Below are 18,507 nucleotides of genomic sequence, written 5' to 3'. Positions count from 1 at the left end.
TTGTTAAAGCTTCCAATGTTCTTGCAGAATTATTTCAGTATTAAGCTGATCATAATAAGATAACGTTCTGTATAGAAGCAGCAGGAAACAAAACCAAATGCTTGGCTACCAGAGCAATTAGTGTAGTGTCAAGGAGATATCTGTGAAGCCAAATTTTTCTCTAGCCAGGGAAACTGGGCCCTGTTCTTAATAAATTTACTTAATCTCTCAAATTTAAGGGTGCATGTATTTCGAAGTGGCTGCTTTAACTACTTTCTGAAAAAGGTATATGTAGCATAGAAATCAAGCTTCATATGGCAGTTCAGTGTGCACTTCTTGAATTTAATGCTCATTTAATTCTATGAGTTTGCTCTGTCATTTGATTGATGTCAGTGAATAATCAAGAGGTGAACTTGACTCAGAATTCCCACTGCTTCTTTCCCAGTTAGCTACTGCAATTATAAATACTGTCAAAAACTGAGAAGATGTCAGTATTGTTTCAGGTGTGACAGAATGAAGCCCACTGAAAGCTCTAGGCTAATAGTGACCACAGTAGGCTTCAGAACCAGATAACCTGTTGTCAAGGGGAGAGTAAAACCCCCATCTGAAAGCAGCCACTTAAGGCAGCTTGTCTCTATTGCCAGGCGTATCTGAAGTCAGGGCTCTGAACACTATCAGCAACAGATCCAACTTTGTTGCATTTTACAAACAGTGTACATATACCTGAAAGGTACTGAAAAGTAAACCACTGTATAGCTTAAATCAGTATGTAATAAGGAGATAAATTAATAAATTCTACTGACAGAATTTAACTTTTTAAAATGTTAAGTACAGCATTCTGTTCTGCATGTAACGTGCTACTTCACGCCTACTCTTTTTCCTTTTTAAACATATGTGCCTTCAGTTTGCTGAAAAATTTCAGGAATTCAAAGAAGCTGCAAGACTGGCAAAGGAAAAATCCCAAGAAAAGATGGAGCTAACAAGTACACCTTCTCAAGTGAGTTTTATTGCCTGATTAAAAACCTGTACTTCATATCTGTGTTACTTACTGTATTGTATCTTACACACACATTATATTAAAAATTATTTTCCCGAATCCTCTGAACTGCCAGCTAGAGGTGTCTAAGAATATATTTAACATACCTTACAGAAGTGTCCAGTGGACTCCTTTTAAAATAAAATTAGTTTTTTGTGTAGTCATATTCCTTTCTTTGAGCTTTCCCTGGAAAACCCCCACTAAACATGTTGAGTTATGTAAGTAAATCTCTAGTAAACACCTTTTGTGGGTTTTTTATTTTTATTGTACCTATGAAATTTCAGATGACACACTGTGAAGGGCTTTTATAGAAGAATGTCCTGGTTTGGGCCATTTTGCAACAAAAGCCCAACAGCAATCTATTTTTATATATATTTCCTGTTGTGTAGTATTTTCTTGTGAAATGTGTTGAAAGAAAATGACAGACTGACATGCTGGTTCTGGAGTTTTATTACAGATCACTGTGATGAAAAAGAAGCTTATAAAATGTGTTTCAGAACATAAATTGGGTTAATAATATAGACCTAACAGGAGGATAAAACAATATAGTCTCATCTACATTAGTCTTGTCTAAAATTAAATTAATTGAAAACAAGTATTTTGAATTTAATTTTAAAAAAGAATTTACATGAGGCTTTTATGCTCCTTCACTGTTGTTTTTTCTGTGTGCATAGCTATTTGAGGGTAATTCCTTCTCTTGGAGGATGAAGCAGCTTTAGAATTGTAGCAGGGGTTCCTGTGTTGAGTGAGGTTAATGCAGATGAGTCTTTTTTCTGGGAAGTCTCAATTCATTGAACTAGTGCATCTCTTGGATGTTTTGCACTGTAACACACTTCTAATGTTTGATGGAACAAGGATGGCAGGCAGTTTGGATCATGATGTTCAAATAGTTTTATTGCCACCAGAAAGCTACATCTGATGTCCTTCCAAGAGAAGTCTGTTAAAACTGCAAGAATATACACAACGAACCAATCTGATGTTGTATTCCCAGTTGGCATTTTGCCCAAATGCTAGATTGGCTTTTGCTATTAATGGGAAACTGCTTGCTCTGGTGTAACTGGAGAAAAATAAGGCAGTCTTTTTATAATTGGTTTTCATGACTGTCTCTAAATTTCTGATTAATTCCATAAATAAACACAGAGATAAGGGATGTAGATATCTCTGTGTTATAACTTACTATAAACTTGGCTTTAAAAACAATGAAGTGCTTCAGCCGGGTTTCTAGTTACTTGGTATTGTTGGCTAAACAATTAGTCTGCTACTTTTTTGACATCTTGATGAATAACCTGGACTCAAAAGTTAAGTCTGACATGGTTAAATGAAGTATCTTACTTGGCCTGAACCTCTTACTTTTGAACTACTCACTCAGAGACAAGATGTTTTTGTTTAGCAGCTGCCCAGGGTTAAAGCTTTCTCTTAAACTACATGAGCTATTAATATTGTTCATTTTCCTGTAAAGATTTCCTTTTATACTTTGTAGCTAACATTTTATACTGTGGGCAGTTAGAGAAATTTTTACCTTGAACAATTCTATAATGCACACTAAGAGCTGCAAGTGAATTACTGCCCACTTAGGAATAATTTCATATTCAGGCCCTACTTTCCATCTCTTGGCTTTTCACTACGTTGATCAGTTAGCGTATTATTCTGTAAAATGCAGTTAGTGCAAGTTCTGACACATCAGCATAATAGACTTCACAGCCTTAATGCTTCTCATTAGTTCCCCAGAGAGAAGAGAGTTGAATCAGGAACTCTGGAGCAGATGAGAAGCAATGGCTTCATGGCAAACCACAGCACTTCCATGCTGCTGGTGCTCATTCAAAGAGATTGATGACTCGGGGGAAGATGAGTGCTTGATAGTGGGGTGGGGAGGTGGGGCTCGAGAGACATTTGAAGCAGCGCTTGCTATCATTTTGATCATCTCCTGAAAGGTGGCTGCAAGGCAGTGTTGCCTTTCTCAATCATTGTGGAGCTCTTCTTTCCCTTCTGCTTAATGATCCTTTGCAGAAAGGGAGAATAAAAGAGGAAGGCCATTTTCAGTGGCCAGTCAAGACTTCAAGACTTTGCAGGAACTTCTCTGTTCTAGGAAGCTTTGATAAGAAAGATGGTGGGAAGTAGTAGTATGTGAGTAGTGAGCTCTCTGACAGTAACCCAGGTAGCTACAAATGTCAATATCTCTGCTGTCGTGGACTCGCAGATACCCTTCTGCATTAAATTAACAATACGTCGGAAGATACTGCATGTCAAAACTGAAAAAAGTACATGAGAAATAAAATGTTACTTTTTTTTTTTTGGCACTGCTTTGAAAAATGCCCTTGTTAACTACTTAATTAAAGTACTGGGTATTGTTATTGCCTACCCTCTTCTTACACAATTCTAAAAGAGAAGATCATGTGCTTTTTTCTGCATTCATTATGTGTCTGCAGATTAATTCTTTACTAAAATATCTCTACAACTGTTGTAACAAAACCCTGCATAAGATATTTGTTGTTCACTATTTTTTGATGTAGCTCTGCAAATACAACAGGTACAACAATGTATTTCAGTTTTGAGTGTCCTGCAAAAACCAATTGTGAAGCTAAAGAGAAATAGAAAACATCATATAACAGCAGAAATCTATCCAAAATAGAATATGTATATTTACTTCAAATATTTACCAGCATTAGCCATATTAACACTTAAGAGCAATCTCACCTAAAGTCCACCGAGATCAAGATGCTTCATTAAGGTGTGAGGTTTAGCAAAGTGCTGGTATTGTTTGGCTTCATACTTCTACCAGAGAAGTGCCTCAGTGGCCAGGAAGTAGTAGTTCTTCGTTGATTATTTCTTTGATACATGTATATTTTGGCTTTTGTATGTGTATGTGTGAAACACCTTTTAGGAAGAAAACAATACATAGCCCAGTTTGCAGTTGCATCATAGCAGGAGTTCACTTTCCTCCAAGCTATGCTGCTGCTCATTTTAAACTCTGTATTCTTACTGTTTCTTTACTGCTGCTTGTTCTCCTATTTACCAGCAGGGCTTTCCTTCAGTTTCCCAGAATATCAGGTAATATATAAAATCACATTTACTTTGGCTGTAAAAAAAAAAGCATTTTTACAGTGAAAGACACTGGTCTGGACCAACAAATTGCAAGAGATGCTGCTTTGCTATGTATAAGTCCCATCAAGTGCAAGTGCTTTCTTGAGATGAGGAAAGCATTGTTAACTTGTCTGAGAACTTGTACTTTTGACCCATCTGTATTAAGTTTGATTCAAATAACAATATACACTTTTATCTGTATCTGGTATGTTTGGAGGCTTCAGTTTATAAAAAAGTTGTCTATTTTGGTACTTCTAAGACCACCTGTGCACATAGATACACACTGGAGTTCACTAAGATGAAACAATTTCCTGAAAATGGCATTTGCCTCCTGTGCTTCGTCCCCCTCCTCCTACCTCTCCTCCCCCCCCCCCTCCGAGTTGTTTGGTAGTTTTTCTCTTTCTTTTTTTGAACTAACCTTTATCAGGTTCAAGTAGAGAACAAACCAGAGCTGTATGAGTGGCTCACAGTCTCACCCCATCAGTCTTACAACCAGCTGGAGCCTGAACCTCAGTTCTTCTTTTTCTCTAAGCATGAATCTACCTCAGATATTTCTTTTGATCCTGATCATTTCAGATGAAGATCTCTGCTAATTTCTGAAATGGTGTAGTGAGTAGTTTCCTCAAAGTGGTCTTCTCGGTAATTCTGAGCCTTTGTTACACAGAAATAGTTGTTGCCTGAAAGGTTTTAGAGTTGCAGCACTTCTTAGCACAAGGAGTGCATTCATTCTGACGTTTGTCAGCTTCACTTGTAGCCTTAAACTCGTTTACCAGGACAAAGCTTTTTGAAAGCCAATACTGAATCTGATCCTCCATCTATAGGAAATGTTGTTGTTGACTTTGGGACTTGAGTAGATGGAAAACCTCAATTCTTTTTTTTTTTAAAGAAACTAAGATCTGTCTGTCAACACTTTACGCACTTTTCTTAACCAAAAATACTGTTGTTCAGCATTTTCCTTGCACTTTAAATTACATTAAGCATTTGCAGAACAATAGTTGTCAAATTTTTGGTTTTATTCTGCCATATTTCCCATGTAGTGATAGATATACAACCTGAATTATTGAGTAATACAACATTTTAATACTGACTTTGAGTTCTGTTATATTTAGCATTCACCATGTTATAAAGTGCTCATTTTGAACCTTGATAAATTTCTATGGTTAAAGAAGTGGAAATAATTACCCTACACTGGTTTAATTCCACAGATACAATTGCTATTTATAGTGTAAATCCATTTTTTTAAAATATAGGAATGCAAAGTGTTTCCTGCTGTCAAGAAGAATCTTGATATTTTGTACTCAAAACTGTAATATTTACTTTTATGGTATAAAAGTAAAAATTACACCTTGATTTTCACAGAACAGTTTTACTAAACTCAAACTGAATTGAAGTGTGAAAGTAGAGCAGAGTTGGCAAGATAATCAGGCAAATGAAAATGTTATCCAAATTACATGGGCTTGTCTGTGTTATTCTCTGATTTGGTAAACAGATTCCACTGGCATTAAATTAAAGGTTTTATGGACCTAGCAGTTTGCCGTTCCTCCTCTTCCTGACCTACACTAGAAATTCCAAAGAATACGTTCCAGACCTTACAAAATCTACATGGCTTGTATCTTTAGCTAAAATTCATACAACTATTATTAGATACATAAAACCAGAGATCACTTATTAAAAATTTTTAAGTGTGAATGTATAGAAATTATTTCAATAGAAGAAAAATATTATGTCCAAGTTCCACCTAGGCTTATTTTTCAGTAAAGCACTTCCATAGACTTTTAATATGAGTGAAATTCAAGTCACAGAAATCAATGCAGAAACACGTCATAGTTTATGTGTTACTTAAGGGTTCACTACTTGCAAATTCTTGAGGGACTGATCATATATGTACAAGAGAAGCATCAGACTCTAGTATGTATTTCTTCCACTGTTATTAGGTTGGTTAATCAGTGCTGTCACACACTCATCCCTGCCTGATAAATTTATTTACAGTCAACTAAAATGAAGCTGGCTAGGAATAAATCCCTAAGGACAACAGGAAGAAACACATATAGTTAACAAATTTTTTCAAATATTTACAAAAAGTTCCCCTTTTCTATTCATTAGAGAGAGGAAAAGAATTCTAGAAACATTTTTCTAAGATGTTATTATATAATGAAGGTTTTATTCAAGATTTTATTCAAGAACAGATTTTAAGGCCTGATTGGACTAGATGATCTCCAGAGGTTCCTTCCAACACCCACCATGCTGGGTTTCTGGGATTTTCTGCTCATGACAGCTATGCATAGATACTTCATACTGTTCAGAAGAAAGGGTTAATGGCTCTCCTGTGGTATAAAACTATACCTGTATCATATCTAAGTTTCTGGAGGATATTGCACTTAGATTGTTCACCAGTCCTGGACTTATGCATTCACTGAGGGTTAGTATCTCTCTACATGACAAGTGAATGTGAGAGCCTGACCTATGCATATTTTGCTGTTTAAGAATCAGTCAAGAGATCTGCAGTGTCTAAAGGAGCTCTGGCCCTACTAAGAATTATGCAGCACTCCAGTGATGCCAAACAATATAAAAATGACAATGCCTACAGTATATAAACTAAAACAGAGGGGAATTCATCAAAAGATGCCTTGAATTTCAGAATCTTATAAGCAAGACATGCACACTCAAAAGAGTCTGTGAAGTAGTGCAAGAAGACTTCATGGCGCAGACAAAGCCACCTTTCAAATATGACTAAATATGGAACAGAAGAAAAGGTGTGGAGTATGTTGTTCTAAAATAATGAACAAACCAAACCAATTCCAGCTTTTTTTCTTATGAAGCATTACACTGTTTTCTCACTAAGTATTTAATTCACTTCCCTGGCATTGCTGTTCTTTACTCAGCGGTGTCTGCCAGTGGCATAAGTCTGCCAGCTACTGATTCAGATACCACAAACCATGTGAAACATTTGTTCCAATATTCACTTAACATTCCAGAATGTTACTTTTCCCACATGATTTGTGTATGGAACTTTTGTATGTCATTTAAGAGAACTAATGTTGGTGGTTAGACACATGTAGGCTTCCTGAGCAGGTCAGTTTGTAATTCTAATGTGTTGTTTATTTCACTTTAAGGAATCAGCTGGAGGGGATATTCAGTCTCCTTTAACTCCAGAAAGTATCAATGGGACAGATGACGAGAGAGCGACACCGGAAGTGACGCAGAACTCAGAAACAAGGGCAGAACCAACCCAGAACGCATTGCCATTTACCCATAGGTACAGATTCCATTCCCACATCCTCATTAAGTGATACCTGTCTCCTTCCTTGTTAAAGGGACCTTCTCCAATATTGTGTTGAAACTTAGCTGTCAACCCCCCAAAAAAACTGGACTGGCTTTCAGATTTGCAATGTTTGGGGTTTTTTTAAGAAAGAAAAATAGAACAAAGCAAAACAAACAAGTATGAGAAACACTCTTGGAATAAAATTTCAGGGGATGTTACTTGATATTTTAATCAGCTTAACTTGAGCCCTTCAACATGAGTTAGTGCAGGTGTCCCTTTAACAGGAAACATTTTTCAGTGTCTGAGATCTTAGTGAAATTAACTTCTTCATAGAATATTCTCATTAAATGATTTTTGCATATATTCTTTAAATCACTGATAAGACTGGATGTCAGTCTTTCATTGACGAGTTGTTGGAGAAAAAGGGACTCTTAGAAAAACTTTTGGGTTATGAAGCTTAAAGCAGCCTTGAACTGAAAAGTTCTCTGACAGTTGAAAACATTTTTCAACTATTTTTTTGAATGTGTGAGAAGTGTAGCTCTGCTTCAAACTGAATTATAATACATTGCACTAAGAATGCTGTGCTCTGTTGTTCTATAAGAAAACTAGGTCTTTAACTATCCAAATAATGACTTAAGATGGATATTTCTCACCTATTAGAAATTAGTGTTAATGGGTCACTCTCAATAAAATGCATAATGTGTTGAGACTATGGAGTTACTGAAGCAACCAGTAAACTTAGAACTTAGAGCTTGAAATAGATTAATTTTTAAAATTTTGTCTAATTGAGTATATTAAGAGTTCTTGATTGAAGGTTGGAGAATACTGGACATCAGGTATGTCATGTAATTCAGAATGAGCAGAGATGGAATTGTGCAGGACTTGTTTCTTGTAAGAGAATAATACTACTAAACATATCTTGAAAAAATAATATAAATTTTCAAATGAGAAAAAAATTATACTTTTGCACTAATTTTTTAAAAGAGTGATTGTGTTTATTTTTATACTTCAATTGTCACCGGTGTATCTATTACATATTTTAGAAGAAATGGTGCTTTTAAAAAGTGCTATATGCATGTTGAAGGAGTATTACAAATGCTGCACGTCTAACTCTGTTCTGTAATGAATTAATTTAAATTGTTTGTGTGTTGAAACTCTCTGCCAACATTTTTATGAAAAGGAGTTGTGTAAAGCCCACATATGAGTAGTGATTTTTGTTCAAAAAAACGTAACTGCAAGATCTCCCCTGTCACTCTGCATATGTAAATGTGTTTCCTAGTATGCCAATGTAGTAACTATGCATTGCTCTGTATTGAGCATGACTGAAGATATATTCTGAAACTCCCCATTTGTAATTTTTGGTGGTGTAGAATACAGGTTACAAAATTATGTGCTTTGAATTTTTTTGTCTACTTCTTTTGCATTTTTCAGTCTACTACTTGTATGTAGTGTGAGTAGTTTTAGGTGTTTTGTTCTGGTAGATACCAGTCACTAGAATTGATTTTCCAGCTCTAACCCTGCATTTTGAGGGTCACTCTTCATGATGATTCTCAAAAAAACCAGAGTTTTGCTGCGCTAATGGTATCTTCAGGCTTGTTACTGAGCTATGACTGAAGAAAATCCGAATTTTTAAACCCCTTCAGAAAAAGCCTAAGGCATTAGGTAAGTTTTTTATTATAAGTAGATAAAGTTACATGAAACATGTGCATGAAACGGATGGAAAATGAAGCTTCCATAGTTTCATTAGTCCTGGTTAAATAGTCATGTTTTTGCAGAGGCGTTAACTTAACAGCTAGGTAGACATACCTAGCAGCTTGTGCCATTTGAAAGGGTGCTCTCTGCAGGCAATCTGCTTACCCTGATTTAAAGAAACAAAGATTAAACTTGAAACTTCACCACCCGGTCCCTGGAGACTTCCTGGGCTTTTCATGTGTCAGGGGCACAGGAAGGGTTTGTGTTCTTTCTTGTTCCCTGCCTTTCTGATGATGCTGTGTGTTGCTGGCAGTCCTTGTGTTATGGAAAAGAGCTGCTGAACTGAGACCTTTCCTTTCTGCACTGTATCTCCTGCTGAGCCCTGAGCATCTTCCTTCTGCACCCTACATTTCAGCAAGGTGAAATCCAGTGCTTTTGGGTGAGGAAGGTAATGCTGGGAGGACATTTGAGTGTTGTGCTTGCAATGATTTTTACACATTTGCCTTTTCTTGAGGAGCTGTGGATCAATCACTAGATGCTTTTCAAAAGAAAAGTCATTGTGGTCTTTCCTCCAGTGAGCTCAGCTGTAGGGGACAGGAGAGTCCCTGAGGCTAGCTATGCTCCATTGAAATAACACTATTATAGCAAGTTCACTTCTTCCATAGATAGAAAAACTATATTCATCTCTGGCACTGACAGTACTTACTTATCTTGTGAATAACCAGAAGGAGTGGTTCTCACTGGAGGCTGGAGCACAGGGAAGACCCATGTGGGGCTGCAGAGCAGGAGCCTGGGAAGCCATAGGACACAATGCTGGAACGTGGTGAGGAGGATGAGGGGCAGTGATGCTGCATGGTGAGGGTCCCTGGTGAGGTGGGGACTGTGTTGTGCCCAGAGGGCTGGCAAGCTCAGCTGAGTGCAGGTGTCCCTGCCACAGAGAAACAGCAGGTAAGGGGTTATCACATCTTTGTATGAACTTGAAGGGTCTGACAGGAGTTAGGAAGGTCAGAACCACTAAGTGCGGAGGTCTTGCTTCAGTCTACATCTTACATCTTGTCATTTTTAACCTGTATACACCTGAAAGACATTCAATTTGACTTTATTAGAACACATCTTCACTGACCAGGTATGTCAGGTATCTTCTGCAAGCAGTCCTCTAAGCTTTTTATGTCTTAGTGTAACTAGTTGGGGGCTGTTATTTCAGCAGCAGCAGTGTAAGCTACATCGGTATTTTTAATTATTTTTTGACCACTTATACCCAAAAGCAAAAAACCCCATTACTTTAGTCATGAGAATTCTCTTATTAAACCTTAAGTATATTATTATTTCAGTAAATAATTGTAATTATTTAAATTAACGTTCTCTAGTATATATCTAAAATCCCATTCATGTCCCATGTGCAACATAGAGAAGTCTAGTTGCTTCAATTTATCCTCATCTACAAAGTCCTAATACTATTAAGAAGCATTTTAACTCTAGTCAATTGCTTGAGAGAAAAGTATATTAAACAGTTACAAGCCCTGCACAGAAGATGGCCTCTTGTAATTATCTTATAATTTTTTTTGTTATTTAAAAAAAAATATATTTGACAGCTAATATTAAATTGTGATGTAATACTTCTTGGGAGGTCCCACATCTTATAGTATACTACAGCCTGAGAGCTGCTCTCAGCAGTGAATGCTGTCAGGATGAATGAGAGTAGGATGCATCCTGAGCCTGGCATAGGAGTTTATAAAATCTCACCTGACTGGTCAGTCCTTTTCTGAAAGACAGCTAGCCCAGGAATGCCTTTTGACAAAAGTTAATCAAATCTAATTTAAGTCTTAAAATAATTAAGACTAAAAATATACATGTTTTCATTCTTAGGTAACTCCTTGTTTCCTCGGACATCTTTCTCATTTAAAAATATTTTCCACACTCTTTAAGTTTCGATTTATTATTTTTTCCCATCTGAAAGCTGTTTATCATAAAATGGATTTGAGGAGAAAAAAGTTGCTGAAACAATTTACCTATGTCTGATGTAAGTGGCTTTTGTTGCACAGTATTCAATTCCTAGTCATTTGAATGACTAGCCCGAAGAAATACTGTACTACGCTTATTCAGCCTTATAATATTATTCTAATACTAAAATTGAATAACGTATCTGGTGAACTCTGCAACTGCTGTTTGGTCTTTTTGGTAACTATCTGGTGAACTAGCTTATTCATCCTTGAAAAAAATACTTTTATTTAAAACAAGCTTTATTCTATTCTTGGGCACCTTATGAAGCTGATAAAACACACAGAAATTAAATATAAGAGGATCCTTCTGCGACAAACCTTGAAAGTCTTCAACTTTCTGTCAGCCGTGACTTGAACTGGTTACCTCATTTTTTCTTGTAATATATAAACTTGGAATTTATATTTCATCATGTTTTGATCACAAAATATATATGTGTGTGTTTGTTGCTTGTTCATTAAAATTCCTATTTTTGTATTTGAAAAAGTTTTTAATAGGGAATTTTGCCTGACTGCCTTAGTGAAAATGGACTTACTTCAAATGTTTATATCTTAAATGTGTTAATGTCTATATAGCTTGCCATTTAATAATGCTGCATGTAAATCCAGTTCTGTACAACAAAGAAATTACAAAACTTTGTTGCTAGCTCATGTTCATTCACTGACTTTTCATTAAAAGTTGTATGCAGAAATCTGTTTAGTAGATTTTTCACTTTGTGTATTAAAACTACTCACTTCTACAAGCTTGAGTATTTTAGTTATGTTACAGTAAAGGTATTCTGTGGATCATGCTGAACTGTTAAGTTGGCTTTAAGGCAAAGTTTTGAGTTATTTTTGTGGTGCTTTGTAATTTGAATTTATACTAAAATCCTAGTATTTGGACACTCTTTCTAGGGTTATGCATAGCTTAAATAGTAGCTCTGGAGGTGTGTATTACTTTTTTTTTTTAACTCTTATTTTTGAATGGATAACTTCCTGTTATGAGGAAGCTCAGGGGCTCTCTATTCCGATCTTCTGCTCCAAGAGATGCTTTGAGGTCAGACCAGGCTGCTCTGAGCTTTTTTCAGTTGAGTTTGAAAACCTTGTAGAATGGAGACTGGTAAAGCCAGTATAACTTCTCTGTAAAATAAGAGGCAGTAACTGTCTTCACATTGCACGATACTGTAATGAAGTGTGACATTTTAGGGCACAGCAGAATTCAATTACTCTGTTGAGAGAAGTTTATTGTTTCTTGAGGCGCACTCAGAGAAGAACCTTGAATGTGATAGATTCCTGCTGCTAGTGTAGGCCAAGAACTGGTTAATATAGCAGCTTGGACATAGGTCTTGACTTAACCTCAATCAACATTTGTTTGATGTTGGGAAGGTCATAGCTGTATTGTTCTTCAGCCTCTTGTGCTCCACCAGCAAGAGCCTGATGGTCTCTAGAAGAAGCATGCAGAAAGGGATGCTCTCCCCTCCTTTCCTGACTCATTTCATCCCACTTTAGCCTAAGCTTCTGGGATCTAGCTCAGGAAGGCTGTGCTTCAAAATAGCAGCTCTTGCTCGGAATATACTATTTTGAGAGGAAAATCTTATCCTGTATTTGTGTAAATTTTGTTCATATCTCTACCATTCCTGAGTGTCACAACTTTAAAAATTCTGTAAGTTATCTTTGAATACATAGCAAACCATTGCATAGTTTTAAGCCAGTAACGTGTCAAACAGATTGTAATACAGCTCATCCTGTATCATTTTTATTAGAAAACCCTAGTAAGGGAGGGAGACGTGGAGAGGGCTTTTACCTGCCATTGGAGGAATGGTGGTGGTGTATGTGCTGCATAGCTCTTCAAAATGAAGAAACTCTGCATCTAATAGGGCTAAATTTAATGGCTGCGGGAGTGGATGAGAGCCAAAATTAAAAATAGCCTAACACTTAAGAAAGTAATTTTACCACCTCTCTGTTCATCTGAGCATGTTCTAGTTTGGTGCATAAGAATTACCTACTTCCTGCCATTTATTTAGTGAGAGCTCCAAGGGGTGATTCAGACAATGAGAGCTGGGTGTTTGAAATTAGATTATATAAATACCATCCTCAGGGATAAGTGAGCATGGTTGAAACATATCTGTCACATCCATTCCTCTGTCATGTCTGTTCCTAGAAGAGGAATATAACACTTATTTAATTTAAATTAAAAAACAAAAAAACAAATGAAAACCGAGCTACTTGTATTTTTAAATTTTTCTCAGTTTAATTGGATACATAAGAAAAAGAAAAAAAAGAAAAGGAACTATCTTGCTAAAGAAATGAGCTTTCATTTTTCTAAAATCCGTTGTCATCCACCTTATTCAAAGTATGGATGACATTGAAAGGTTGATTGTTAATAATTCAGCAACTGTAAGCATTGGCTCTGTCATTTAGGTAATATGATACCTAACACTAAATCAGATTTTGTAAGGTGGTTTTGTAGGAGTGGTTTTACTTTTTATTTCTTTTTCTGTTAAGTCACAATTATTAACTTTGTAATATGTTTTAAAGAATACAGTTTTCTGAAAAACGTTGCTCACTTTAGGATTCTATTCTTAGCACTCAGTGACTTCTTTTGGTCATTGTTAGGCATTGGTGAAGGAGCAGTTCTTTTATTCCTGGTATTCTACTCAAATAATGAATGTTTTATATCCTGCATTTGCCCCTGTACTCAGTGCTGGTGAGGCCACATCTCGAGTCCTGTGTCCAGTTCTGGGCCCCTCAGTTTAGGAAGGATATCGAGGTCCTGGAGCAGGCCCAAAGGAGGGCAACCAGGCTGGTGAAGGGACTCGAGCACAGACCCTATGAGGAAAGGCTGAGGGAGCTGGGGCTGTTCAGCCTGGAGAAGAGGAGGCTCAGGGGAGACCTCATCGCTGTCTACAACTACCTGAAAGGAGGTTGTAGCCAGGTGGGGGTTGGTCTCTTTTCCCAGGCAACTCTCAGCAAGACAAGAGGGCATGGTCTTAAGTTGTGCCGGAGGAGGTTTAGGTTGGAGATTAGAAAGAATTTCTTTCTGGAGAGGGTGATCAGACATCGGAATGGGCTGCCCAGGGAAGTAGTGGATTCTCCATCCCTGGGGATATTTAAAAAGAGACTGGATGTGGCACTCAGTAACTGCAGCAGTAGTGGATCAAGGTTGGACTTGATGTCCAAAGTTGGACTCTGAGGTCCCTTCCAACCCAGCCAATTCTATGATTCTGTGATTTTGTGCTGTTGTGTATGCTCATTTAAATTTGTGAGCAGTGTCTGTGGGGTTTGTTTTATGGTAAGAGCTGGATGTGTATTATTTAGAATCTGCTGGTTTGTGAGTTGTAAGGTCAAACATACAGTCATATTTTCAAGAAGAAGAATTAAAATTCCAAATCTTATGTAGACAGTTAATACCTCATGTTTTCTTTACTCCTACCTCCATCAGTGTTTCTGACATTGTTTAGTGTCATAATGGGAAATCTTTCAACAAATTAGTAGGGATAAGCCACAAACTTAATTCTCCCTTGACACCATGAAGGTGTTGTCTTTAACACACCAGAGATCTCTCTGGGTAAATTTTGCTGAATTCAGGTCAGCATTTCCAACTATGACCAGTGTCTTTTTGAATGTTTTCTTTCAAAACCGAGAAGTGACATTAGTAGCAAAAAGAACAGACACCAAACAAATGCTGCAGGTCAAAATGCACTGTTCTCCAGAAAAAAATACCAGGAAAAAAATAGAGAGGAAGTAGCCACTTCATAGAATTGCTTTTTATTTTTAAATCATCTATGGAAAGAACTTACTACTTTGAAACTACAAATGCTGTGCCTTGTTTGGGTTGGCAGCCTGAATGCATACTTACCCTTCTTCAGCCACCCATTAAAGAAACAGAAAGCCACTAACATCTGAAGTCTCCAGGAGAAAATAAAGCCACATAGCTATTGATCTTCTGAGTCTCAAATTAATTTTTTAACAGTCATGACCCTTGAAAAGAGGTCTTTTGTGAAAAACAAAGGCAGAGTAAATATTTTGCTGTACAGCATATTTTTCACAAAGTTTGATCACTCAAACTTTACTGTCTCCTCTTCATTAGTTAGGAAGGTTTACGTATGAAGATGTTTCCCAACCTAGATAATGTGAACTATTCATGCCTGTATCTCCAGCCTGGGATTAATTTTTAAGGAGGAGACTTCTTCAGGTCCTGGTATTTTGACTATTTGTGACAAGACTTCCTATGGCAGTCTGTTCTGCAGGTCTGAGTATCACATAGATCTCACCCATCTTCACACACACTGCTTTGCCTCTTCAGATTTCACACCATTCAAAAGTATATGTTCAAAGATAAAGGCTTCATATAGCTGGTGTGTAGCTGCTTCATTTCAAGTGCAAGACTTCATCCACTTATCTTCACCAACACAAAATACAACACTTATGCAACCACCTACAAGAATAGACAAATGCTAAAGAAATGTTTCCAGATTTCCTCATCAGAAACAGTAAATAGTCTTCTATTTTCTGTCCCTAAATTGTCTCTGTGGTTATAATCTGGATCTGTAAAACCGTGCAATAGTCTAGACGTGGGTTTCAAGATACCTGTTCCAATCCACACAGAAATAATTTATAAAGGCTATACAGCTTTAGAGAAAGGAAGTTCAGGAGCACTGAAGATTCAAGTATGCTGCAGGACAATCTACAACACTATCTTATTTCAGGTCTTGTGTATTTAATCATCCCAAGGTTCATTTATTGTCAACTCAATTCTTTTGTAAAGTTAGTGTGTGTGTGTGTATGTATTTATATACAGAAAATGGATGAACTTGTGTAACTTGCAGTCATTGTAGTCATGGTACAATGCTTTTGTCATGTTCCTTAGAAATACAGGAAATTGAACTGTTGCTCAACAGTTCTGAATTCAGAGTCCACAACTAAAAACCAGCTTAAAAAAACCCTCAAAATGTAAAAGAAAACTTATTTTTGTCAGTTTTGCTGTATTAAAATATAACTCAGAGCTCCAGTAAATTCTCAAGATACAGCCTACTCTTTTAAATAGACCTTTACCCCAAAGCCATACTTTCTTGAATATTTGTAAATTGTGTTTTTGATGAAGAAACATCTCCAGTTTTTCAGTTGCTCAAGCACTTTAATATCTTCACACAAAATTTTTACAGTGAGGGTGATGAGACATCAGAACATGCAGCTCAGAAAAGCTGTGGATGCCCCATGACTGGGTGGGTTCAGGAACAGATTGGATTGTGCTTTGAGCAGTTTCATGTAGGGGAAGATGTCTCTTCCCATGACAGAGGGGTTGCACTAGACGATCTTTAGAGGCCTCTTCCAACACGAACTGTTCTACAATGTAATGCAAGATATTAGTTTCCTGCTTTAACTGAGAAGACAGAAGGTGAAATTAAGTCACCCAAAGCAGAAAAACCAGAGCAAATCTAGCAAAACAAACCAAAAAAAGCCAAAATTTTTCAGTTAGTGTTTCTTTTTCAAATGTAGGCTTTTTGTGTTTCCAAGCCACTTGGCCACTCTACCCTGATCTAGGTATAGTGTCTGTTTGCCTGTTCCTCCACTCTTCTGAAAGATCTCTGTGTTGTGCCTCATCTGTCTGCTTTATCCTAAGATGAAGGATTTACATTGAGTTTTTCAGGCAGTAGGGCTAAACCTGGCAGAATACATGAGGGGAATGTTTTTTAAAAGATAGGGGGGAAAAAAAAGAACAAAAAAGTCTTAACTGAGTGAATTTTGGTGAAGGTGAAGCTTTCTTGAATGTATCTTTTTGTTTTTGTTTTAGTTTCTTCTCTTACTGATATCAACACATTATTTTCTGTTTTGTCTCAGGTGTAGTGGTGGATCTTGAGATATACAAACTTCTCATATGAGAAGTTGCACATGTATGTAGGTAGATAACCACTTCTGAAATCCTATTTATGCTGTGCAGTTTTGGAGTGACTGACATCTGGAAAGCCCAATGATGAACATACATCTATGATGACAGGCTTAATGACCAGACAGAATGACAAGGTTAATGACCAAACAATTACTATTCTTGAAACAGTCTTCGAACGTACTCTTCTCAAACTACCAAACAGAACATAAATAAAAATATCCTCATCCATTAACAATTCACATTGAGTTTAAATGATTGATTTACTTTATGGATTTTTATATGTCTTTTAGTCTTTTCTGTATTAATTCTGTCTTAATTCCTCCTCTTCTAGAAGATGTACACATTGGAAACTGAAATCAGTCTGGCTAGTACCATCTTCTGCAGATGTTTAAGCTTATTGAGCTTGTTATTAATTTTATTCCTACTGTAATTTATAAGGATGCTATTTGATGTGAGGTAGCGGACTTGACATTACATCTGACTTGAAATACATCATAGGCATCTGAAGTCATGGAGTGTTTCCACTCTAAGACTTGGTGAGTTACTAATTGTGGGTTAACATAAAATGCATTACATGAATTGTTGGATCCAAGGGTTTTACCATTTGTAAAGTGTGTAGTTGGTGTTAATTAAAACATGGACTTAAAAATCAGCTAATTTTTAGTTGATTAGGTAACTTTTTCCTAGGGGACTGACCATGAAAGTCAGAGCCAATGATAGCTGGCAACAAATCTTTAAGCTACAGATTCCTTTCCTGTTGAAGATATGAGACAGATGAGATGCTGTGTCAAATTCTGCTTAGATTAAAAGGAAGCAGAGATGGAGCATGAGTTTAGGAGGTGGTTGCAGCTCCTATTCCTTTGCTGCCTGTCTGATGCTGTAGTTAAGGCTTCAGAATTAGCAACTGTAATTAACAATTGTACCTTGAGCAGCTGGTACAGGCTGCTCCAGTGGTGATGCAGAAAGGAGGCTTGATAGAACTGTGTGAATGCTTCTGTCCCCTGGAATATTTTTCACTCTCAGGCACATTTGGCTTAGAAACTAACCAAGCTGTGTCTGTTGACTTCTCCAGTTCAGAGCCATGCAGTTCTCTCTGATGCAAAGAAATCATTGTGACCTTGATGAAGCCATGTGCTGGTCTTAGATTTTATTAATAGGATCCAGCCACATGGATTTGCTCACTTCTTAAAATAAGGCATATTAAAAAAATTAGTTTGACAAAGCAGAGAAAAGCAGTTTAGAAAACTATATTAAAAATGCATAGTATGAGTCCCAAGAGTATATTTTTTAAAGAATTGTTTCACATTTAAATGCATCCCTTGTAAAAAAAGACAGCTTCCATGAAAGTTATGTTTTCTAGAATTTATCTAGAACAGAGCTGAGTGACATTCACAAGCTGTGTTTCTGTATATTCATTGAGGGAACATTTTGAGTCTCTGCAAGAGATTTAGGACCAAGGACCAGAAGTTCTTGCTTTCACATGAAGCAAACCAGCTTGGTTTCAAGTCTAATCCAAAAGATTCATGCTATTTTACTAACATTATACTCTCTGTAATGTGCCATTTTTGTCAGACAAGTTAAGGTTGTTAAG

General features: G+C 36.8%; 1 protein-coding gene across 1 annotated transcript in view; it reads left to right on the top strand.

The window, feature by feature from the left end:
• HOMER1 (homer scaffold protein 1) overlaps nt 1–18,507 on the top strand; it is an 88,389-nt gene that overhangs the window by 37,461 nt on the left and 32,421 nt on the right. The window contains exons 4-5 of the mRNA XM_030467280.1: nt 884–976; nt 7,210–7,352. Of these exons, the coding sequence (XP_030323140.1) occupies nt 884–976; nt 7,210–7,352 (236 nt within the window). The remainder of the gene's footprint in view (nt 1–883; nt 977–7,209; nt 7,353–18,507) is intronic.

This window comes from Calypte anna, chromosome Z, assembly GCF_003957555.1.
Source record: "Calypte anna isolate BGI_N300 chromosome Z, bCalAnn1_v1.p, whole genome shotgun sequence".
In the NCBI taxonomy this organism is placed as follows: Eukaryota; Metazoa; Chordata; class Aves; order Apodiformes; family Trochilidae; genus Calypte; species Calypte anna.
The sequence above is the reverse complement of the archived record's forward strand: the minus strand, read 5'-3'. Positions and strand labels throughout refer to the sequence as shown.